The 23,118-nt window shown below is 35.6% G+C and overlaps 1 protein-coding gene across 1 annotated transcript; it reads left to right on the top strand.

The window, feature by feature from the left end:
* Positions 1-2,742: 2,742 nt before the first annotated feature.
* Positions 2,743-14,560, top strand: LOC127635694 (sodium/glucose cotransporter 1-like). The gene is made up of 15 exons (XM_052115907.1): positions 2,743-2,977; positions 4,113-4,184; positions 5,226-5,330; positions 5,590-5,649; positions 5,800-5,904; positions 6,335-6,440; positions 8,465-8,545; positions 8,789-9,000; positions 10,223-10,358; positions 10,697-10,804; positions 10,904-11,054; positions 11,210-11,378; positions 11,757-11,972; positions 12,815-12,920; positions 13,475-14,560. The coding sequence occupies exons 1-15, from the start codon at positions 2,843-2,845 to the stop codon at positions 13,687-13,689; spliced, it is 1,977 nt and encodes a 658-aa protein (XP_051971867.1). The 5' UTR covers positions 2,743-2,842; the 3' UTR covers positions 13,690-14,560.
* Positions 14,561-23,118: the final 8,558 nt, after the last annotated feature.

The raw sequence follows: 23,118 nt of genomic DNA, 5'->3' as shown, positions 1-23,118 counted from the left end.
TCTCTCACCCAAGCACAGGGTTTAGATTAGACAATCTTGGTGACCAATGCTCTGTTATAGCCATTAGTAACTCTTAAGTTAAGAATAATTGATGCATCATTTCCCCCATAGAGCATCTCATGGCTAAGGGCGCAATGTAAAACAATTTTTTACATAAATTTCTTACAATAATATACTGAATTTTACTGTAAAATTAATGCAGTCTGCTCCATTTTCTGTTATAACACAACAAATGACTGTAAAAAAAATAAATAAATAACAATATCACACTGCATTGTGGGATAATTGTGTTTCATTTGAAGTCACCATTCACTCCATTATACATTTTAGTAATTTCATGGCCCTGTTTCCTCAAGAGTCACAGTGTACAGTTGTATTTTCATTGTAATAAATTGTAGAAATACTACTGTAAAATATACTGTGAAAGTCATGCAACTAGCCAATAATTTACTGTAAACTCACACAATGGTACGAATCCATTGATTTTAATAGGCATGGTGCCTTGCAAGGAAAGACGTAGAGGAAAAGGTTCATGAAAGAGATGCTCCATCATGCGACCAGAAGTTGAGAAACGTGTCATTTTGCTGCAATGCTGCGTATGCGCCCATTGACCAGTTTCAGAGAGAAAGGTCCAGTTGTGCCTTCATCTCATACTGACCCAGCTCTTTCAACAAACAAAACATATGCCTTTATACATTCATATCTGTCAGGGATTCATTGTAAACCCAAATGTTGTCATTAAAGGAAAAATCAAGTAGTCTTAATTAAGCATTACTTGAAATGTCAAGTTTTGTGACTCATAACTCAAATATATATATGTTCCTAGTCTTCAGATTTTAAGTGTTAATAACGATTGAGTAGAAAATGTAGGTTTTGGGGAATACCCATAATCCCTTGCACTTGAACTATTTAATGTTTTCTTGGCCAAAGTTTCTTGGCTAAATACTCTAGCTATTATTTAGCTCTTTTGTAGTATTATTTATGTTGCTATTTTGCAAATAGTTGTTTTGTGTGACGTCACCGTTAGGGTGATCTGTGTCCCCTTTATTCAAGATGGACACCGGTAACTCTATGTTCTTGTTATGCAACAGATGTACAGGGTATGTGAAGAAATACGTCTATTTAAGGATTAATGATTAATCTAGAATCAGTTATAGATTGCTTTATTTGAGCTGTGATTTAAATTGGAGTCAATTCAACTAATATTAAGTTGAAAAACAATATTTAAATAGCAAATTTGAGTTAAGTCTACTTGCATCGACTTAAATAGTTCATTTAATTCTAAATGAACAACATATAAAGTGACCTCAATCATACAAGTTCTGGTGACGCCACGAGTTAACGTGTTCCCTCAGTTGAACTAAGTCATCCTATTAGAGTTTTCAGTGTTTCTCTAGTAAGAATAGGGTTGTCAACTGTCTTGTATTAGCCAGGATGTCCAGTATTTTGGCTGAAATTAATACGTCCCATACAGGATATCTGTTGTCCCTTATTTAAGTGGCAAAATGCTCAAAGGGGAGTTTTGGTTGTCACGTTGGTAGGTTTTCACAGTGGCTTTTTTCTCAGTAACTAGGGGGTTTTGAGTCAGAAGTCCAATTACATAAATGTGTTTATGTACAGGTTTGCACAGGTTTTGTGTTAGTTTCAAACACCTAGTTCAAACCTCTTAAATTTGAATATTGTTTGTGAATTATATCCACCATCATGGCATCATCATTTTAGTTTGGTAAACAAGTGAACACAATAAAACCACACTGGCATGCAGTTAGGCTATCGTTAACTATAAAATAAAGGTAGGTTTTAACGGAAAGTTTGAACTGAGTTCTCAGGACAACATAATTTTAAAAATGTCAGGTCGGGGCATGTTGTCACATGTTTTAAATGTCACAAAAGTAGAGCTTTTATCAATTACAATATTTGTTGGCCAATAACAATGGTTTGATACGTTGATATTTTGCTTTTTTATATATAATCTTTTGCCTTTTTTGCAGTTTCATGGTTAAATTTGTGCTTTCTATTTGTTTACATTTGAAATTTAGCTGAAAAGCCTACAACAGGCAGTAGATTTGAAGGACTGTGCAATGAACTGTGTGTTTCTTCTATACAGAAATTGACAGAAATAAACTTACTATGAGAAATCAAACTTGCCCATTGTACCCTATATTTAATTAAAATGTTATTTTGTCAGAATACATGGCTACTTTTGAATGGACGTCAATGGTGAAAGATGCTTTTTGGCCCTAGATGATGTAGTTATAGCAAGCATCTACCAGCAGGGTCTAAATGGGCCATGCTAGGCATCCAAACCTTGACCCCCTGCTTTAGTCACCCTAAATCTTCCTCTGCAAAATCCTGTGATAGAGGTCTAATCTTTCTGCAGCCGTCTACCTGCAATGCCACGCAGCACCTCAGGGTGTCCTCATGACCATGTTACAGTATAATGCACAAATCTGCACACCAAATATTGCAGTCAAGGACCCTTACTTAACACAGTTGATGCAGGTGATGCAGCTTTGTAAATTGTGTTCTTAAGTTTTACATAGAACTGAATCTCACACTTCCACTTCCTGCTAAGTTGATCATTAATGACTCCCTTGCCCACAATCAGCACTCAGTCGTAGATTTTTGACAGCTCTAAGGCACAAACACACTTTTATAATTAACTCTGAGGTCACACCCATCCCCACACGCACACACATATATACAGGTGAATGTGTACGCATGCACACACAGAGAGACTCCTGCAGGTGTATGTAAGTGTGCCAGGTGTCTTTACCATCAGACTCGTGTCAGAGAGGGACGAAGTGTAGTGGTCCACTAGCCCTCCTGAAACACTGTCAAAATGGGTGCAGATTATTTTGGATTCGCCTATGTCCGAAATGATAATAGAAAGAATGTCACCACAGTTATTAACAATGCAGCGGACATCTCCGTGATTGTTATTTATTTTCTGGTGGTTCTGGCTGTGGGAGTATGGGTAAGTGACCATTCTATTCTATCCACTGGTAAAACATTTGACATTTTGCGAATTGTTAACCATGCATCAACATATAAATGGACAATGGCTATGTGAGATAAGCCTTAAGAATCCGAATGTGGACAATGTGACTGATTTCATGGGGAGAAAAAGCTAAATAGCAATGCAAACAGATGTTTATTTCAAAGTTAAATGTATCCTTCAGCAATGTGTCTTAGGAAATGTTGTTTTTGAAAATAATTATTCCTATGAAAAATATATATTTTACTTGGCTTTACAGAGATATAAGTAAATTATATGAATGGATAAAACTCAAATCAACTTTCTCAATGTACTGTAGGTACGTTTCTGTACAGGCCCATACCTAGTCTTTGCTACGGAAAGCTATATTGAACATTTTCTCTATTGCACAAAAAGTAAAAAAATAAAAATAAATAAAATACAGGGGTAAAAATGCAGTTAATTTAACACATCCTTGACCTTTAGTGACCCACTATTGGGGCATGTTGTCACACATTATGGGGTAAATTGTCACAGTAGCAACCTCACATTAAATTGCCTATTATGGGCTTTTCAGCAACATTTAAAGAGAAAAACACTTATGAAGCACAAAATGTAAACAGTGCATGTAAAAGGTATACAAGAAATATAACTATTGTTTTGGTCAACAGAAATTGTAATTCATAAATTGCATAAAATTACAACAAATAAAATGAGACATTTACAAAAACTGAACACGGTTTAACCTTTCAAGTAAAATCTACCTTCACTGTTTATGCAATATATGTGTGTACACACTTTAAAATCTAATAATGTAATATTCTATAAGAAAATTACAAAAATTATTCAAACATATAGATAAACACTACTAAAGAAAACATTTGGACTTTTTACTTAAAACTTGATAGTTATTTAGATATAGCCATAGAGACATAGATGACTTCCTCATGTGACAAATAGCCCCAGTCTCCCCTACATTGTGCTTTGAAAAAACACTCTCTGATCCTGCAGTTATGATGCCAAATATGAAGTAAAAAGTGAAGCAATCTGTGTAATAATCAGTCAACAATCTGTCAATGAAGGATCTGCAACAATGTACGCAGAATTCAATGGGTGTGCCTCTTTCTTTCCAAAGGCAATGGTGAGGACCAATCGATCCACTGTAGGGGGATTTTTCCTGGCTGGTAGGAGTATGGTGTGGTGGCCGGTAAGGAGAACACTTGACCAAGTTTTAAACCTTAAAAAAAAAAAGAAACAAAAGAAGCTATTTTGAGTTTAAAACTTTGTATAGACATCCAATGCAAAAATTGGACTGTATGATAATTCACACACACACACACACACACACACACACACACACACACACACACACACACACACACACACATATATATAGATAGATATACATATATATATATATGAGAGAGAGAGAGAGAGAGAGAGAGAGAGAGAGAGAGAGAGAGAGAGAGAGATCAGTTAATGTGCTAAGTTTACAGTTTTAAGAAATCCCATCAACAATATTACCCTGTTGTAATCTGCTATGCAAGACTGAAATGGCCATAAAAGTTGGGGCAGATTATGTATTTATCAATACCACGACCTGATACGACACGATAATGTTCCTAACTAGACCTTCATTGCACTAGTCCATGTTTTTCATGGCCACCCTCATCTCATGACAGGGTGAACAAAATCTTTTATGGTGCCATAACGTTGTGATGTCAGATGCAATACACAATTAATTTGATCTTAATGCACTGAAACTCTTTATCTGTCTGATCATGCTTGGGAGAGAAAGCAGTTTTTATTGAGCTGAATTTGTCATGTCATGCTATGATTCAAGTTCGTCATCAAAATTATCTCTTTTTGACATTTTTATTACAAAGTTCATTGTTCCAATCATTATTGTTTGAAATACACCTCAGATTATGCAGTAGAAGCAGTTTTCATAGCTTATCATTATGGTGATTGTATTGCCAGATATAGTCAAACAGTAGACAGAGTTAATATATTCTGAAGCAAGACATTTTACATGTGTTGGCATAGAACAGCTCACTCAGTGCTATCCTAATGTCTTGTTGCAACCATTCAACTATGAAAACAAGTAACAGATCACTTAGATTATATTTATACAGTACATATCAATCTACTGTACTGTATACTGTATTTCCATCCATCTGCACATACAGTATATACAGTACAAACTATTATGAGGCATATCTCAACTAGGCCTTACTCTATTTTCCAGATTGGTGCTTCTCTCTTTGCGAGTAACATTGGAAGTGGGCATTTCGTGGGAATAGCAGGAACTGGAGCAGCCGCTGGTATTGCAATTGGAGGGTTTGAATGGAATGTATGTTAAAAATCTAAAAATGACAAATACTTATGATATTGTTGCATGATTGTATTTTTAAGCTTCATATTCATGACTATGAGTGATTACAAAGAGAAATAATATTCTATATCAAAAGCATTTTGCATGTAAGTGACTATTAACTAATAGTAACTATTACTACTAGATATTGGCTGATATTGCTTTTTTATAACCGAATGCCAGTTTAACTAGAAACATATATATCTAAATAAATACTTTTCCATTTTTTTTAACACAGGCTCTTGTTGTGGTGATCATTCTGGGATGGCTCTTTGTGCCCATTTACATAAAGGCCGGGGTATGCTTTCATTTCTTCTCCTGCATTAGGCATTGCAACAACAACAAAAAAGAACTTCCCATTATTGCTTACTTATACAACATTAGTGAGTGGGACCACTTTATCTCTATGATAACATTTTTTATGGTCCTTTATTTATGTAATCTGCAGGTTGTGACCATGCCAGAGTACCTGAAGAAACGCTTTGGAGGGCAGCGCATCCGTATCTACCTGTCTGTGCTGTCGCTCTTTCTCTATGTCTTCACCAAAATCTCTGTGAGTCTGGTATCTCTATGTCACTATGTAAAAAGCACTGGGATCAAATGGTAATACTTAAATACTCCTCCTTCTCAAGGTTCTGATATGAAGGTTGTGTACGTGTATGGTTTTTTTTTGCCATATCTTATCTGTCCATTAACAGTAATGGTTTGGAAAATCTGTACTTGTACAACAGCTCAGTATTCTACTTTATATCCAGTCCTCAATATTTAGATTGTTGATATTGTTTACATCATCATAACTAACCATAGATTGTAGTCTGATAGTAGTGGTCTGATTTGACGGTTATGTCCACATGGAAATGCTTTTATTGCCATGTCAAGTCAAACTAAATTTGCTTTAGAAGTCAATATAAGGAGCCTGTTTTGAAACAAACAGCCCAAACAATTCCAGAACGCCACCCACATGTTCTTCCTTTTCATCTTAGGCGGACATGTTTGCAGGAGCCATTTTTATCAACCAGGCTTTGGGACTTAACATTTACCTGGCTGTGATCATTTTGCTGATGATTACAGCTCTATATACAATAACAGGTTGGTTGATCACTGAGTAAATTCTGTATACTGTGTTGTTGATTCTCTGAAAAGCTGTTTAGAAAATGTCCACCAATTTTTTCTTCCAAAAGATACAATCAAAAATCAAAAGATACAATTAAGTAATTATATTTTGTATATAGAAAGTAATTTACAAGTAAAGTAATTAGTAATGTGATTGAAAATGATGTAATCAGCAAAATAACATGATTACAAGTAATAAGTCATTTGTAGTAGATTACATTTTTGGGTAACTTACCCAAAACTTGAACACTACCAGTGAAATATTTGGACACACCTATTCATTATTATTATAATTATTTTCCACATTTTAGAATAATAGTAAAGTCATCAAAACTACTAAATAACACAAATGGAAGTATAGGAATAATAAATAAAATTTTAAGAACAAGAAAAACATTTCAGTCAAGTATGTACAGACAGTTAGTACACTACCTCTACAGGGTGGCCCCCCAAAAACGGGCCACTATATTTGTTTGCTCATATCTTAAAAATGCAAAAAGGTATTTGCATGATTTTTGGCATACTTCTACGACTTCTTGTAAACAACAAAATGATGTCACTGTGAATAAGTAAATTGTTTAAATACGTTTTCAGTGGCAGTAAATGTAGGTGCTTCTCTTTTGCCATGTGACCCCATTTTGTGGGGCAAAACGATTTACTTAATCATTTATTTATTTATTTGTAGCAAGTTGTTGCTCAAGGTGACGTCACAGTGACGTCATTTTCTTGTTTACAAAAATTCGTAGAAGTACTCCAAAAATCGTGCAAACGCTTTCATGCATTTTTAAAATAAGAGCAATCAAACATAGTTGCCTCGTTTTTTGGGGGGGGCACCCTGTAGTTGAAGAAAGGGCGCCTTAATGCACGGGCTTATACGGGCTGGAGCCCAGGGCCTACAACTCCCATGGGACCCAGATCGTGGCCATGGGGCCCATTTTCCCCAATCCACATTCACGGGAGGAGCTCATTTAAACACTTTCAGCGCGAAATGCAGTTGTTGACATGGTGACAGTGCACAACCATTAAAGACATCCGTGTAGTGCTTGTTCAATGCACAGCAGTTCTATGAACCCCCCACCCCCTCTCAACAACTGGAAGGGGGCCACTGCAGACACAGCAGTCCCAAAACAAATGGAAGGGGACCTCTGTGGACCAGTGAGCTCATGGTTCCAGAGGTACCTTATTATACCTAGGTCCCCTGCCTTCCTTATCTAGAATACCTTACAGAGGTTTCTACGTGGGATTAAATAAGTTCAGGGGTGTTAAATTGATTTTTTAAATGCACTCTGAAGCTTAAACTACAACAGAGAGTAAAGTCCAGCCTTTGTTTTTCACAAGGATGTAGGGCCACCAATGGGATTGTGGTGAATGAGGTGAGATGCTTATAGGGTGATGTGTATGCGTCATGGGTAATTGCCCATTTTGACAATACAAGATAAGCCTGTAGAAGGCGAGCTATAATGCATTGAATTTGTGACATTAAACTTTCATCGGCCACGTGGTCAGTTGTGTAATGGGTTTATCTCAGTTTATTGTTTAGTGCTGGTTTGTTCTTAGGGGACAGACATCAGAAATGATCCAGCCTGCTGTAAATGTTTACACCGAGAGTCCTCTTATGGTCAAAACTGCAGTTCATAGCTATAGCAGCTAGAGGCCATTAACAATGATGGTTATAATACGATATCTAGCACAATTAACATCAAAATCTGGATGGAATGGAAACTATAAAAAATATATATTTCAGGCTGTGCATACTGTACTATATGTTGGAATGGAATACTAGCTCAGTACGAACTGCATACTGCACGGTATATCCTGTATAGAGCCGTTGTTTACAGTATTAAATAGAACATAAAGAAAAATACCATGTGAAACATAACACATTATGCAGTGATATTTGTTTCAAAAATGAGATTTAAAAATAAATAAATTAAAGATCATGAAAATACCTAAAAACAATCGTAACATTCAAATGTTGATGGAACATTATTTGTCTTCAGGTGGACTAGCTGCAGTCATCTACACAGACACTTTGCAGACCATCATCATGGTTGTGGGATCCTTTATTCTCATGGGATTTGGTAAGTCTGTTCACTTTACTTGCATGAGTTGTCAGGTTCACAATTTCCCATCTTTGCATGTTACAGAAAACAGTTCCTCTTCAGAACGTTTGTAGCGTAATGGCTAAAGCTCTCAGGGCTGGTAACAGGTAGCTTGGTCTGGTCATCCCTTAAGGTGCTTTGAATAAAAACATTACTTAAACATCCACAGGTTCAACAAGCAGTTTCACTCTTTTTTTTTTGTTGTACTATTTAATTTGACAGCGTTCACTGAGGTTGGAGGCTATGAGAACTTCAAGGTGCGTTACATGAATGCGATCCCATCAGTGGTGGGTGTAAACATCAGTGAAAAGTGCTACACTCCTCGTGCAGACGCCTTTCACATTTTTAGAGACCCCATCTCTGGTGATCTGCCCTGGCCCGGACTCATTTTTGGTCTGACTATCCAGGCCGCTTGGTACTGGTGCACTGACCAGGTACTAATACATCTACATGTAGATATGATCATGACTTTGACCTTTTATTTTATATATATATATATATATATATATATATATATATATATATATATATTAATTTTTTTGCTCTGTGTATACAGTATGTAATTAATGGAAAAGTTCATCCTTTTGTAGAACACAAAAGGAAAGGATAGGCAGAATTTACATGCTGCTCTTATCCATACAATGAAAATAAACATTACTTACATTTCAGTGACATAACGCTATCCTCACATAACGCTATCATATGCCCTCAGAAGACTTGGAATATAGCACATAAGTCATATGGACTACTTTTATGTGTGTTCATGGTGTTTTTTAGTGCTTAACACTTCCCATTCAGTGTAAATATTATATATAGCTTCTTTTGTATTCTACAAAAGAGAGTGATATAAATTTTTAACAACATAAGGATGTGTATAATGATTACTTAATTTACATTTTTGGGTGAACTATTCCTTTTTTGGCAATTTTTGGTCACATGTTTGAGAAAAACGAGTTCTTTCAACCACATGGGCTAAAATGCAGACATCACTGACATGTCTTTCAACCGCTGACATATCTTTCAACCCACATAAAGTATACATTGACAGACATCGTGTCCACTTTAAGACCACAAACTACACTTTTATCTTGGGTTTCTCAGGATTAACAGTGGGCTTCTTTTTTAGTCCAAGTGAGAGACCTATACACTTAGACAGGCCTTTTAGTTAGACCCCAGATTAGTCCCAGCTAAATAAGATAAGATACACAAATAGCCAAAAAGGGGACAGACACTCTCGCGCACTTGCTAAGTTAGTTTAACAGCCGATGAGCAAGAGTCAACACTTAGCCCTGTCTGTTTCAGGTTCCCATGTCTGGCCATCCTAATTTGGAAATTGTGTGTGATTTTAGTTGAGTGATTTGGTCACATTAGCAAAAAATGGTTATACGCTAACTACATAACCACATTGATTTTTGTTTTTAAGATGTTTGCAAGTTGCAGCAGTTCTCTTTGAGAAGTGTTTAGTAAATGGTTTGTAAAGTCCATTAACATTGTCAGTGTTGTAGATCATTTACAGCTGCTAACAGACAAAAGATGGATGTTTACAGATGTTGAGACTGTGTGCTACCCACCAGCCCACGTCTCCAATAAGCCATCAAATAGTTTAGCACAGTTCCTGATGTACCTTGTTGACTTGAAGACTCCATCTTGTTTTAGGTGATTGTGCAGCGTTGCCTGTCTGCCAAGAACTTGTCTCATGTGAAAGCTGGTTGCATCCTCTGTGGTTATCTCAAACTTCTGCCTATGTTCCTCATGGTTTTCCCTGGCATGATCAGCAGAGTGCTCTACACAGGTGAGAAACACTGCCACTGTGCTTGCTGGGAATGTACAGTAGGTCTGCAAAAACTAATGGCAGTGTAGTGACTAACCATTTTGTACATGTCTCAGTAGTGGCGTAGTCTGCAAATATCTTGACAGAATCTTGGTTGAGTGATATACGGCAAGTTTAATGTTTAGGTAGTTGCATGTAGCCAGACCCTTGACATTCGGCATAAACCTGCAAACCCTGACTCCTGGAAGTTGTGAAGAAGCCAGTCATAATTGAATTGGTAATATTAGCGATGACTTGCCATTTTTGTGTGCAGCATGACTTCCATCTGAGGCTAATGGTTGTGTTTCCATTTATGTAAGATGAGATTGCGTGTGTGGATCCAGATGAGTGTAACTACTACTGTGGAACCAGTGTGGGCTGCACTAATATTGCTTATCCCAAACTGGTGGTGGACCTGATGCCAAACGGTAAATAATATGATGTTTCTTTCTCTATTTTGAATTTTGATTGAAGGGTTTGGTTTGTCATATGAGTCTAAATTGCTCTTTGTGTATGTGTGTACGAAGGTCTCAGAGGATTGATGTTGTCCGTCATGCTGGCCTCTCTGATGAGCTCACTTACCTCCATCTTTAATAGTGCCAGCACACTCTTCACCATGGACATCTACACCAAGATCCGTCCCAAGGCTAAGGAAAAGGAGCTCATGATCGCTGGCAGGTGTGTTTGCATTCATCTGTTTGTCTTGTGTACAGGACTGGTCTTCACCCCCCCATCTATCAGGACTGACTAAAGCAAGAAATAGAAAGACAATTTGTACTGTCTGTCTTCAAAGTTTGAATTTGAAGAGATGATGGTCCTATTTATGTGTGTAGGGTGTTTATGCTGTTTCTTATCGGTGTGAGTATCGCTTGGATTCCCATCGTACAGTCAGCTCAGAGCGGGCAGCTCTTTGACTACATACAGTCTATTACCAGTTATCTGGCTCCACCCATCGCTGCTGTCTTCACCCTCGCCATTTTCTGCAAGCGAATCAATGAACCAGTGAGTCTCACATTGCAGGTTTTTTCTGTATTTTCTCCCAATTCATTTTATCAGTCATACAGTATATGTTTAGGTTTTATATTTCACTAACAGAAAAACAAAAACATAAATTCCATTGTTTTTGGACATGTGTCATGGTTGGTTGAATCTCATAAAACTTGTCAATAACATGTCCAGGTCACATATTTGGGATGAAATATGACCCAGTTTCATTTAGTTTTATCCAGTAATAGCACAGTTTTTTTGGACATCTACCATGGTATTTTTTTATATACTGTACACATTTTATACTTGATTGTCTTCCAAGAATATGCCTTAATGTGGGCATTTTGGTGCTTATTTTTCTGGCTTTTGATACATATTAATCTTCCCTGACAGGGTGCTTTCTACGGGTTGTGTATTGGTCTGTTGGTGGGTCTGGCACGTATGATAACTGAGTTTGCGTATGGCACGGGCAGCTGTGTGGCACCCAGTAACTGTCCTACGATCATCTGTGGCGTGCACTACCTTTATTTTGCCCTCATCCTCTTCAGCTTGTCCTGTATACTGATAGTGGCCATCTCCCTCATGACCAAACCCATTGACGACAAACATGTAAGCTCTTTTTTCAACAAAAAATGTATACTTAGTGCCTCTGTGACTAGTATGGTACATTGTATTCTTATTTTGTGTCCTTAATCAAGCCTCCATTTATTTACATAAATACATAATTATTTTTTTTACACATTTAAAAAAACTGCACATGAATGTGTGTGTGTGTTTTGGACAACTGTTTGAAAACCCCATTTCCATTGGGTGTCACTAAAAGTAATACACTTCAAAATACACTTAAAATTTTGATTATATATCACTTAAAGGAATATTCCAGGTTAAAGCTATCCACAGAATCTGTAGCATGCAGTCAGTTACCACATAAAATGATGTCAGCTCAGTTTGAAACAGAGACTACTTAGCTCAAGACGGAGCACTTGTATTAAAATGAATGGGAAAAATTGGAACACCCAAATGTCGGATGCACAAAAATAAGTTTTAAAGAAGCGCAATTTATGAGACAATTTTTGTCAGATTTTACTGCTGATTTGAAATATGTTCTTTGACTTGTACTTTGGCAAGTGAACATTTGCCCCATAGGCTTCCCGTATTTAAATGAAGTTCCAAACGTAAGTTCAGAGCTCAAGCCCAGTCTTGTGCTCGAGCCCCTCCAAATCTGTTTACATTAATGCGTTCCAGGAATATTTAAACCAGTGCACTTGTGATCCAGAATATTCCTTAAATGGCCATCTAATACCACATTTCATTCTGTTCAGAACGACAACAGTTGCACTGTAGTTTAACTGTGTCATTTTAGTATTTCTACAGTATATCTGTGAAAAAGCAGTTTCTTTATCATGATCCTCATGTGGCCGTTCATTCTCTGGCCCCTTGTTTTTTTACAGCTTTACAGGCTTTGCTGGAGTTTACGGAACAACACTGAAGAGAGGATAGATCTAGAGGAAGATGACTGGACTGAAGATCAAGATTCCAACAGTATGGAAATAGAAGGTATATCTACATATTGACATGACACAACACAACGACACACTGTAAACCCACCTCATGTGTATCATGGCAAGACATGGTTGTTTCTAGATAGTCAACATAAATTGACACTGAAACGTACAAAAATTTCTTATATTTAATACAAAATTTACTTAAAATGATTACTTACGAATCATTTAAGGATCATATAAAACATGACTGCGACGGTACCCTCGCAAAGTCCGGCAATTTAAGTTTCAGTGACTAAACAAACAAAAATTTTCATCTACATTTTACTTACCAATACTTATATGATAATGATAATAAAAGAGTTAACATCCAGACATGACCAAGTTATTTAAATTAAAATAATTTATGCAAGCAGGACATATTCCTGGATCAACAATCCTATCGACCAATCATTGCCCTCTGATTATATTGCTATGATTAGTTGTCCTTACAACATCAAAGTATTTTGATCCAGGCACGTTTTAATGAAGCAAATTACATTGTGCATGTAGAATATTAGCGTTTAACAACTGATAACAACTGTTTCTGATTGTCTCTTGACCCCACAGAAAATCGTAAAGAAGCAAGTTTCTGTAGGAAGGCCTACAACTGGTTCTGTGGCTTTGATCAGGGCAGTGCCCCTAAACTGACTAAAGAGCAGGAGGCAGAGATGAAGATGAAGCTTACTGACACATCTGAGAAACCGCTGTGGAGAAATGTGGTTAACGCTAATGCTATCATCCTCCTTGCTGTCTGTGTCTTTTTCCATGGTTTCTTCAGTTAAAAAATGTTCTAGATATTTGCTAAATGTGTTTGAAAGTATTTGTAACAGCGGATACTGTAAAGGATAACAACTATTCAACCTATTCTCTGGATTTAACAGTTACCTTCTCATTATCATAAAGCCAAATATGATTAGCCTGATTTTAAGTGTTCCTCTTCAAACACTTAATACTTCCTTATAACATCCTCAACAAACATATAATTCCTTATTGCTGCCCGATTAGATTTACTGGCTGAAAGCGCAATAAAATATATTGTTGTTGTACATTTACGTAGATAATATACATTGTTTTTAGCACCTTTAGCACCTAGAATTTCATTTTAAAGCCAATGACAAAACTAACAATTCATACAAATGATGTTTTTGGTGTTTTCTTGTACAGTAGTCATGTCACATACCTTTTAATCTGCTACAGTAGCTAATTTTACACATACCTGCAAGTTTTCGTGTACATCAAACAACATTTACCCATCCAAAACCTCACGTTTGTCATCATATCGTTTACTTCAAAATACATACAGAAGAGTAATAGGTTCAACTAATATTACTGAGTTCTTTGCCACTTTTTTGTTTGTTTTCTGCAAATTGTTCTAATGCAGTATGATGAAAGCAAAGGCTCTAGGAGCTCACATGATAGGACATTTTAAAATCCATTTTCTTTCTCTTACTAACCAAACTCCCAAAATAAGTGTTTTTGTCTTTCCTTTTATATTTTGGTCTTACAATTTTGAGAGTTCACTAAATTATTTTTTACTTTGTTGTAAGTAGAAATATATATATATATATATATATATATATATATATATATATATATTTTATTTTATTTTATTTTATTTTTATTTTTTGCTGGGACATGGAGGGATATTATTTAATAATATTCATATCTCTGCTTTGGTATATATATTCAATATATTTCCTGTAATATAATGTTAATTTTATGGTTTCTGCCTTATTGTAATAAAATAAATGAATGTATTATCTACTTTGCAACACTTGTCTTTATGTGTTTAGAAGATTTGCACATATAAGGCCTACAAGCTAGAAGCAAAATCATTTTCACCACTGAAATCTCAGGTGAGAAGATCAGAACTCTTACAAAAGGTCCGACCATAGCAAAGTTAATATTTGATTTTGCATAAAGATTCTATCAATACATCTGAAATCAAAGTCCAGGAATGTCATAGTTTCCTCATTCTACAGCCACTCAAGAAGCAATGAGTGATCCATTGGTGTGATTCAATGATGGATTTCCCTGAAGCTGAAAATGGAGACATTCATTTGGTTGATTAATTCACAGATTTTGAACAAATTGAGTACAATTTCTAGGCTACTAGCTTTACAAATTGTTTGCCATTTCAGTAATGCATGTCATTATATAGCTCTCTGGAATACTTAATTCTGACCAATCAATCGCATGTTTTTGTGTAAACAGCATAATTGACAGTTGTCCCAGGCAACCCTTTTTCTACTTAGCTGTGCTAGCTTGATGTCTCTCTTGTTTCTTTTTTATTACCACATAATTTAAACTTTTATTAAATTAATATTTCATGGCCATATATATATTTATTTAATAAGCAGACATGTATTTATGTGGTCAGCTAGTCAAGTTATCACAAAATGAAACCCCAACATGAGGCCATACCCCCAATGCAAAAAAAAAACAAAAAACAATAATAATTATAATATAGCATCTATTGTCGGGGGCCAAGCACACATGTCGAGATGACCAAAGCAAACAAATTTGACAGAAAAGATCATGTGGATGCTATTGACAGCTATTTTGGTATGACATTTCACCTGCTTTGAGCACAGTTGCAAAAATAGGATTGTCTTAAGTTATAGCGCCCCCTAACATCAAAAGTGAGTAAAACACACTCTCATGGCGAAATCATCAGGATTCGTAGGACTTTTTTAAATTTCGCTAATTCGTATGATATCGTGCGACTGCACTCATTTGAATTCCTATGACTTTCACTACAGTCAATTGACGTCGTTAGACATCGATTCCATCTAATATGTGACAATTACTTGTTTCTGTCTAACACAACAGCTTCCTAGCATGTTTACCCACTCAACTGATTGGTTAAGTTTAGGTAAGGGGTTTGGGTAAGGGCATAATATTAATAAGTATGTCTTTAATGCTTTGTGCGCAGAACTCACGCTTACTTCCACATTAGACATCCGGAAATTTGCATGTGATGAAGTCATACGAGTTTATGCGAGCAACATTGTGTGAGACCAAACGAAATAGCCAACTCGTAAATGATGTACTACATTTCATGAGATTTAAAACTTAAATAAAAAAACTTGAATTAAACTTATGTTACCTCAGAGTGTTCTCTAATTTTGTCAAGTTTGAAAATTGCACTCACAGGAGACAAGCTAATTAGTCATTATAGGCTACGGCCAAAACATATTTGCTTATATCTTTAAATGATTTGACGCATCAAAATCCTTTTGATACGTTTTTGTCAGGAGGGTCTGAAGATGATATATACCGTTAGAATCAGGCAAACGGCCTAGGACGAGTTTGAAAAGGTAGTTTTTAAAAAAAATATCGAAAATAAAAAAAATAAATGTGCAGAACACCAGAACCCCCACCACCTAAATAAACTTACGTTTATTGGAATAAAAAGGACCATCACAGAGATCACAAATATAAATGTGTTTTGTTCCAAATTGCATTTAGACTGTGTATAATATGCACAGTTTTACCATTAGCTTTGTAGTAGATATTAAAATGAATCTTCAATTATTTGTATTTTATTAGCATTAGAATATAAAGCTCATTTCACTATATTATATGATAACCTAAAATATTTTATTTTGTAATTACTTTTGATTTATTTACTTTTCTTTATTTTTACAATGTAATTCATGTTCATATTAATTACAAAAATGTAGGACTTTTATTTTGAAAAATTATATTGACAACCAAAAGCGCTTGCCATAACCATTTGCTTTCTACTTTGGTTTTGCTTGTTGTCAGTCAGCATTGAATTTTAGACTGTTCACGATACAAAACATTCATAGAAACCCACACAGATCCGCAGCAGCCAATAAACAAGCCAAATTTGTCTTTAGAAACCAGCATCATTATCTGCACACACTTAATGCAGATTTTAAGCACTGAACAGCACCAGCTACAGCAACATATTCACAAATGTGAAATGCTCCATCATTTGAGTGAGTATTAGATTTATGAGAAACAAGATTTTAGCTTGTTTGCAAGTGATTTCAATTGATCAATTTTATCACCAAATTCAAACAATAAATGTTTTATTTATGCTCATTAATGCTGTGTGTGATAGATTGCTGTAAAATGTCAAGCAGAGCAGGGCAAAATTCTCTCGCTCTCCAACGTCGAGTATAAAAAAACCCCTGAATGAACATCAGAGGGTATGTTGAAAGAAACAAAGAAATATAGTTTAATTACTTACAACTTACATATATAATATATATATATATATATATATATATATATATATATATATATATATATATATATATATATATTAAAGATAGATAATAGGATGATGTTTTAGAGATTTATGTATATTATTAATATTATGTGAATCAGTAGGCTACATAGGCCTACTTATATTATTCAAAAGGAAGAAACAAATACCTCTTTATGTCAGATGGAGCTCTAGAGAGACGGAGATGAGAGATGTAACGGGTGTTTAAGGATGAAGTTGTCAGTTTTAAGCGTTTCTCTTCACCCAGCAGCTTAATTCAGTGGTTCACAAATATTTGTTTTTGTTGTTGATATTTCTCCCTATAGTGAAAGGTCCTGCAATATGAGCTTCACGATGTGATGAGGCAAAATCAGATCACTCCAATATCACGCATAGCACTAGTGTGCTTCGTTGTTCATAAACAGCAGCGAAAGCCTGATCACTTGTTTGCAGATATTGCACTTTTTTTTATATAGGTGTATCGGCATTATTACAAATGAACAGTTTGGAGTTCAGTAAAAATGCAAAAGTGCACTGCTCACTCTCCACACGTGTTCACTGAGCCGCGGACTGCTGCGAGAGAAGCTGTAGCACTGATCATCTACGCACTGAATGTGGCCCAGATGTAATTTTTTGCTCAAATCTGATTTTTTGTTAGGCTGTTCACGTGACATTTTCAATGTTGCCCATATCGGACACTGGTCTGAACAGCCGACACTCTTAAATTCACCCACGTGCATTTATCACTCTTTGAGCATGCGTATAACAAACTACAGCATGTTCATCATTATAGTATGAATAATGAATTAAATTATAATTAAAAATGTAATTATCTGTTTTTAGCACAGATAGGACACATGCCTATCTGATAATATGTCTGTGAGTGAAAGACCGTTGATGGATAAAGTATTTTTATGTAGTCATTTGCCTTCCTATGGTGGAATTTAAATAATAAGTGTAATATTACCTACTAGCGAAACACACCATAAAATGGAAAGATAGCAGGAAAATGGCATTACATATATTTAAGGTAAGAAGAGTTATGTTTACTTATTTCATATTTCCATTGACTTGCTTGCGTTCATCTTTTGATACAGTTTGAGAAATACAGAAACTGTGTTTTCTTAGCGAGTGACATGACCAAAGAGCGGCATTTTATAAATCTACATCTGTATCTTTTCATACGCATATTTAACATGCAAGCCAAGCGAAACAATGAACCAAATGTTGAAGCCTATACTTTTATTTTCTTCCCTTAAAAAGAAACGGAATTAACTTGACAGATATGACTCGCACTTAAAAGTTTATAAATATAAAGGCGTATACGCTGGAACTCAAGTGTGCAAATGACGAATGTTGAATGTAAAAGTGACATTAAATCTGACCTAGCTGTTCACACCGAAGACACATTGGAAAAAAATCAGACACGATTCCACATATGAAAGTGGCCCAGATCGGATTTGAAAATGTCAAATTCATAGTGCTTTTGGCTGTTCACACAATCAACCAATTAACAGATATGTTACATGTGAGTGAAAAATACACAATCGCAAAATTAACATATACAATTTTATTCAGGGAAAAAGCAACAACTATGAACTTACTTTGGTCATATTGATGCAAAAAAAAAAAAATTTATTATGTAATTTCGCATTTAAATTTTTTTGTTTATTTCTATTTCTTCTGTTACTATTATTTTTTTCTATTATATTTCTATTACTTCTCTGTCTGCTTGTATGAATGTAACGCATCATAAGAAAGTGTTTCACCGCTGTTCAAATGCACTTTAGATCGCATAATTTATATGTATAAATGTTTTCCATCTGAAAGGTATTAAATGAAACAAATGACAATGAAATGCAAAGTAATCTCATCAGTAATCAAAATACCTTTTGAATGTAACTGTATTCTAATGACCAATTATTTTAATTGTATCTGTAGTGGAATAGAAATCCTGTTACATGTATTCAGTTACTCCCCAACCCTGCCTATACGGTTCCGGAGTTATAAGCAAGAACAGAAATTAGCTAATTATACCCCCACCACACAAAATTACATTTTATATTTTAATATTTTATGTGTTTAGTAATTTCCATAAACCTCGGCCATTCCCAATACGAGTTATAAGGTGCTGAAATTTGACTGGCCGTTGGCAGCCATTTTTGTTAATTTGTCGAATCGATTTTTTTAAGAATATCTTAAAGCATATTTATAGCATTTGAAACAAAGAAGGTGCATATTTCATTTGAACTTTGTCACTCAAATGGCTGCAAAGTTATGACAGTTTTTTGTCGTAGTGCCCCCTAGGGGTGAAATCGCATGAATCTTTGCTGACATCTTCTAAATGTCCTGTTGACTTTGGATACTTTTGGAGTTTGCGTTGAGTAGATATTGATCAATTACTCAAATTGTGTTAAAGCAAAGGAGATATATTTTCAGAACAATTTCACGTATCAAAATTCTTTTGATAACATTTTGTCAGGAGGGTCTGTAGATGATGTTTACCAAATAGCATGTCAGTCAGACTAACGGTCTAGGAGTTTAAAATGGCGGAAATTAAATCGGAGAGATGCTTGTAGGGCTTGACTCAAGGATTCAGAGAAAAAGAGAATTTTGATTCTAACCCTTACGTTTGCAGAGATATGAGCCTAAACTTAAATGTGTTTGATATAGCACACCTAGGATCAGATGGGTGTACGTTTGTGCGACTGTGAGGGGGTTTGTGATCATCCTGCCAAGATTGGTGTCTCCACAACTTATGGTCTCTGACGTCCAGACACTTTTATTGCAAAAAAAAAAAGAAGAAATCAGTACAATTACAATAGGGTTAAAAAATAGACAGAACTACTTTTATGGTATTTTGGGACTGTTTGGAGCTTGTCAGCCTCTGGTCACTGTTTAACCATCAAGCAGCATGTACGTTCCTCCAGGTCGCTGTGGGTGTTCGCTGTCCTTTTCTGCATATCACACATCATTTTAGCTTATAGCAACCGATTCGGCCCGTTTCACAGCCAATCCACCGGCCCGCTTGGTTCTCCCGATGGCCAGTCAACCACCCCCTCCCATCGGCCTCAAAGTACGTCGGCCAGTCAGATTGCCAGTCAGGCTGGAAGTCACCAAAGGCTAACTGAAATGTCGCTAAAAGTAGCTCAATCACGCGATGATGTGATTTATTACGTAAGACGTCAACGTTACATATATAAATTAATTGGTGTAAAGAGCTACGACAATTCTTTTAAGGTGTAGAACCATATATTTTTTTTTATATTGAACTTATGATTTAACAGTTTGTATTTAACTACTAATTATTTAGCTATCACTAATTGAACTTGTCAAACATTTAGACAGTGGGGGGATTTCTTTATTTTTTATTTTTTTTATTAAACTGCTTAATTGAACAAAGTCCAAAATTATCCTAGCAATAGTAACCAGGGGTAGGCAGTGGCGTAGCATTGGGGATGTTTTTTATTATTATGTATTTTTAAATATGGATCTATATACCTTATAATGCTCACGTGGAGCTGTTTTAAAGATAATATGTAATAGATATTGTGATGCTGAACCATATTACTTGTGCCAGTGTTACTGTCTCAATGACGTATTGACAGTGACACCTCATCTGTTCATATCACTTATATCTACACTTTATTCTAGATCAAGGTTTCATATCCATTCCATTCTCTCTCTCTCTCTCTCTCTCTCTCTCTCTCTCTCTCTCTCTCTCTCTCTCTCTCTCTCTCTCGCCCTGCTACATAATCTCTTAATGCTTTTTTCACTGTAGGCTGACTTTTCAAAACGGAGAGCATGCACATGAATTGAGGTTGAGATTGTAGCAACAAATACCAACAACACATAAGCTCGTCAGTCATTCGATATATAGAACATCCGTATTAACATGAAAAAAAAATAAAAAATAAAAATAAAATTGTATATTTTATTGTATATAAAATATATATATATATACACATTGCTGGGTAGTAGCAGATTGCATGTAATCAAGATTATGTAATCAGATTACTTTTAATTGGATTAAATTACATTTTAAAATAGTAAGTAGTACTTAGTAAGTAATACTAAGTAGTGTTACTTTTTATAGATTACATGATTACATATTAGCAAGGCAATGGCAGTAAACTGTTAATAATTTATTGATCATCCTAATCATTATCCTTTTTGTTGTTATCTTGTTTTATGGTCATTCATGTTCATAATGTTGCGTGTTTTATGCACATAAAATTAATTTGGTGTCTTAGAGTTTTGAATTATATATTTGGGCCGTGCAGTGTCATTGCTGTTAGATTTAATGATTATTTCATTTATGTGTTGTTTAATGCACTTTTTGAAAAAATGTCATAAGGAGCTTTTTGTGAGGCTGGTTTTGTTAGTAAAAAGAATAAAATACATTTTCTTTCTCTTTGTACTTTTATGTTAAAATGATTATCCTACTCTATTATCCTACTTCGTAATACAAAAGTATTCTGATTAGATTACCCCAAAAATGTAATCTACAAGATTACATGAATGATTGCATTTCACAAGTATGCTAAGAAAAATGGCCTCATGCTAATTATATAATGTTAATAAATCATAAATGTCATGTTACCTCACACAAATGTTATTATTCCCTCTCTCTTCCTGTACAATGAAATAAGTTGATGATGAATGGTGTGTGTGTGTGCGTATATTTTAATAGATTACCGACACACTGGACTGCACAAATGTGTGACGTGATGCAGGGGTAGCAGGATAGGTTGAGCTATTATTTACTAGCTAGAATGAGGACATGGTTTTATTCTGTGAAAGCATGCACATGTACTTACAAAAATGTGTGTCTACATTATTCAGTAACTAGTACGGTTTATTCCCTAAACTAATGCATATTCACAGGTAGATTAATTGTGTTTTCCAGTCCTGTTAGCTTAATTCCTGAATTCTATACTCACACCTTTTTAGTGTTGCTTGCTAAGGCAATCCTCACTATCTCTATTGCTATTCTATTTTTGAATCCCTTACCTTAAGTATTAAACATTTACTTTGCCCTGCACTATTTGTGCTCTGGGTTTGAATGATACCTAAATTGTTTGGCTTGTTGAGGAGAGTACCAATAATATTTGCCTGGCAGACAGTAAAATGGGCCATAGATTATCTAGCGACCAGAACATAGAGACTTGGGGATGGGCTCTTTTGACTTGGGCCAGTAATCACCACCCAGAACACCCTAACAACCACCTATCAATGTCCTAGCAATCACCCAGAACACCTTGGCAAACACAGAGCAAATCCCTGGACACCACCCAAAACAACATCAAGGAGGTGAGACTAGACAATTCACATTTTCTGTTAGATGTATAAATCTTGTTCTTTCTGTTTGTGTATGCATATAAAATCATAAGTACACTATTCCCCTCTTAATCCTTTGGATTATCTGTTAGGTCAGCACAAGGACATGTGTTAAAGCTAAAACTGATGAAATTCTCTGCCTGTTATATAACACAATCTCCTAGCCCAACATCCCCATGCTGATACTGCTCATCACATTGCATGTGTTTCTTTTCGAATACATATAGGCACATTTGCACACCTTTTAAGTGGTTTAATAAAATATAATGAGCTCTAATGGTCAACCTTTCTGCCTCTTTGAAGGCAGATAACTTGTATTAAGCTTTAATCTGTTAATGTGTCGCCTGGTTGTTTTCAAGGTATCCAGCGTGCGCTGATTTGTGAATATCATGGCAAAGCATCAGAATGATCCAGAGCAGCTGAATACAATGATACAATGCAAATGTGAGTGCAGTTGCATCTGTACACTGTTTGTGTTTGAGAGAGAGAGACAGTAAAACAAAGAGATGGATGGAGACAGAGAGAGAGAACAAGAGCTTGCAAAGCGAGGGGGAGTGAGTGTGGGCTCTGATTGGCTGGATTGTTTTCCTGGCGATGAGAAAACGTGATACAGCCTGCAGAGGCACTGCAG

This window comes from Xyrauchen texanus, chromosome 43 (assembly GCF_025860055.1).
Source record: "Xyrauchen texanus isolate HMW12.3.18 chromosome 43, RBS_HiC_50CHRs, whole genome shotgun sequence".
Lineage (NCBI taxonomy): Eukaryota > Metazoa > Chordata > Actinopteri > Cypriniformes > Catostomidae > Xyrauchen > Xyrauchen texanus.
Note: the sequence above shows the minus strand (reverse complement) of the source record. Positions and strands in the feature narration are given on the sequence as shown.